At 53.6% G+C, this 2879-nt stretch overlaps 1 protein-coding gene across 1 annotated transcript in view; it reads right to left on the bottom strand.

Annotated features, from left to right (window-relative positions):
* The window catches only part of SEMA6B (semaphorin 6B), a 17486-nt gene that overhangs the window by 8240 nt on the left and 6367 nt on the right, over nucleotides 1-2879 (bottom strand). The window contains exon 10 of the mRNA XM_026455518.1: nucleotides 1481-1698. Within this exon, the coding sequence (XP_026311303.1) occupies nucleotides 1481-1698 (218 nt within the window). The remainder of the gene's footprint in view (nucleotides 1-1480; nucleotides 1699-2879) is intronic.

Raw genomic sequence — 2879 nt, 5'->3', positions numbered from 1 at the left:
TTCTTTTTTTGAGACCCAGTCTTGCTCTGTCGCCCAGGATGGAGTGCAGTGGCGTGATCTTGGGTCACTGTAACCTACACCACCCGGGTTCAAGCGATTCTCCTGCCTCAGCCTCCCGAGTAGCTGGAATTACAGGTGCCTGCCACCATACCCAGCCAATTTTTGTATTTTTAGTAGAGACGGGGTTTCACCATGTTGGCCAGGCTAGTTTCAAACTCCTGACCTCAAGTGATCTGCCCTACTCAGCCTCTCAAAGTGCTGGGATTACAGGCGTGAGCCACTGTGCCCGGCCCCCAAGCAGTCTTTTTAAAAACGCAAATCTGGGCCGGCTACGGTGGCCCACGTCTGTAATTCCAGCACTTTGGGAGGTCAAGGAGGGTGGATCACGAGGTCAGGAGTTTGAGACCAGCCTGACCAAAGTGGAAAAACCCCGTCTCTACTAAAAATACAAAATAAGCTGGGCATGATGGCACGCGCCAGTAATCCCAGCTACTCAGGAGGCTGAGGCAGGAGAATCGCTTGAACCGGGGAGGCAGAGGTTGTGGTGAGCCGAGATCGTGCCATTGCACTCCAGCCTGGGCAACAAGAGTGAAACTCTGTCTCAAAAAAAAAAAAAACACCAAACCTCCGGGTGCGGTGGCTCACGCCTGTAATCCCAGCACTTTGGGAGGCCGAGGCGGGTGGATTACAAGGTTAGGAGTTCAAGACCAGCCTGGCCAAGATGGTGAAACCCCATCTCTACTAAAAATAAAAAAAAAATGAGCCAGGAGTGGTGGTAGGTGCCTGTAATCCCAGCCACTTGGGAGGCTGAGGCAAAGAACTGCTTGAACCCAGGAGGCAGAGGTTGCAGTGAGCTGAGATAGCGCCATTGCACTCCAGCCTGGGCGACAGAGCGAGACTTGTCTCAAAAACAAACAAACAAACAAAAAAATGCAAATCTGATCTCATCCCTCTTGCTCTTCACTCTTCCATGGCTCCCAATGCTCTCAGGAAAAACTCCAGGTTTCTGCCTGCAGCCCACAAGGCCTTGCCTGACCCATCCCATCACTTCCCTGCCCTCGTGTTGCCCATTCTCTCCTGGTTCCCTTCCCACATGGGCCCTCTCAAGATTCCTTAAATATACCGAACTCACTGCAGCCTCAGGACCTTTGTATGTGCTGTTTCTCCAACTTTGAACACCCTTTCCTCTTCCTCCATCTCACACCTGAAGTCTAGCTCCAACGTCCCCTCCTCCAGGAAGCCCTCCGTGCTCCTCTCCCCAAAGGCAGAGGATGAGGATATCTCTGGCCCAGTGCTGACCAAAGGGACTTAGAGGGTCACTGTCAGCTTGTCTCACCCCAGCCTGGGGCTGAGGCCTCTCAGGGGTCTAATCCAGTGGTGCCCAACCTAGGACCCTGGGCATATCTGAGGAGTGAATGCAAGCCCTCTCTACCCATGCCTCCCAAATGCTCCCCGTTCGCTCCCATTGGTGGGCGCTGACCTGTTGCTGGGCGTGGAAAACACAGCCAGGACCACGGGCCGGCCCCCGAGGCTGACCACGCCTGTGACAGCCTGCAGCACGTTGAAGTAGAAGTGAGAGTCCCCGGGCACAGAGCAGTTGAGCCGCGCCTTCAGGAAGGACGTCCACTGCTTCTCCAGCACGCGGGGGGAGCCTCCCACGTCGTTCTTGCACACTCGGGCCACGCGGGACACCACCACCTGGGCGTGACAGTGGACAGACGGAGGCCTGAGCTCTGTGTCCCAGGAAGGCCTGCTCACAGGCTGTGCCACCCACCACCCAAGCCGGGATGGAGAAGTCTGACCCTGGCCAGTCACCGTTCCTCTCTGGACACCGGCTTCCCTTGCAGAAATCCCAGGTGGGAATGTCAGTGATGATAATAGCAACAGTGACAACCATAATCATCACTGCTTCTATGAAGACATGTTTTATTCTCACATCTCTTTTTTTTTTTTTTTTTTTTTGAGACGGAGTCTCGCTCTGTCACCCGGGCTGGAGTGCAGTGGCCGGATCTCAGCTCACTGCAAGCTCCGCTTCCCGGGTTTACGCCATTCTCCTGCCTCAGCCTCCCGAGTAGCTGGGACTACAGGCACCCACCACCTCGCCCGGCTAGTTTTTTGTATTAGTAGAGACGGGGTTTCACTGTGTTAGCTAGGATGGTCTCGATCTCCTGACCTCGTGATCCGCCCGTCTCGGCCTCCCAAAGTGCTGGGATTACAGGCTTGAGCCACCGCGCCCGGCCTATTCTCACATCTCTTACACTCTTCCTGAGGGCTGCCTACTGATATCCCCCCATTGTACATATGGGGAAACTGATAAGAGGCACGGATAAAAGGAAGTGACTGGCCAAGGTCATAATAGTAGTTAGTGGCAGTCTGTGCACTTCAGCACTGCCTGGTTCCCTGGATGGATGGATGAGTGGATGAACAGATGGATGGATGATTACAATAGAGGGATGAGTGGGTGGATGGATAAATGAATACATCTGAAAAAGGATGACAGATAATGGAGGAGATGATGACAGAGGACAAGGTAATTAGGCAGTTGGTAGATAAGTAGATGGATGGGTGGGTGGATGGATGAACAGATGGATGGAGAGAAAGCTGGGTGAATGGATGGATGGATGCATGGATAGGTGAATAAGTGGATGAATGAATGGATGGATAAGTGGATGGGTGGATGGATGGGTGGGTGGGTGGATGGAAGGAAGGAAGGAAGGATGGGTGAGTTGGGTGAGTGGATGGTTGGATCAGTGAGTGGGTGGATAGATGGATGGGTGTGTGGGTGTATGGGCAGATAAATGGATGGATAGATGGGTGGGTGCATAGATGACGAGTGTGTTGATGAGATGGATGGATGCATGGGATGGAAGGGTGGATGG

The sequence above is a fragment of the Piliocolobus tephrosceles genome, chromosome 21 (genome assembly GCF_002776525.5).
Source record: "Piliocolobus tephrosceles isolate RC106 chromosome 21, ASM277652v3, whole genome shotgun sequence".
Classification (NCBI taxonomy): domain Eukaryota; kingdom Metazoa; phylum Chordata; class Mammalia; order Primates; family Cercopithecidae; genus Piliocolobus; species Piliocolobus tephrosceles.
This window is presented reverse-complemented; position numbering and strand designations above follow the sequence as displayed.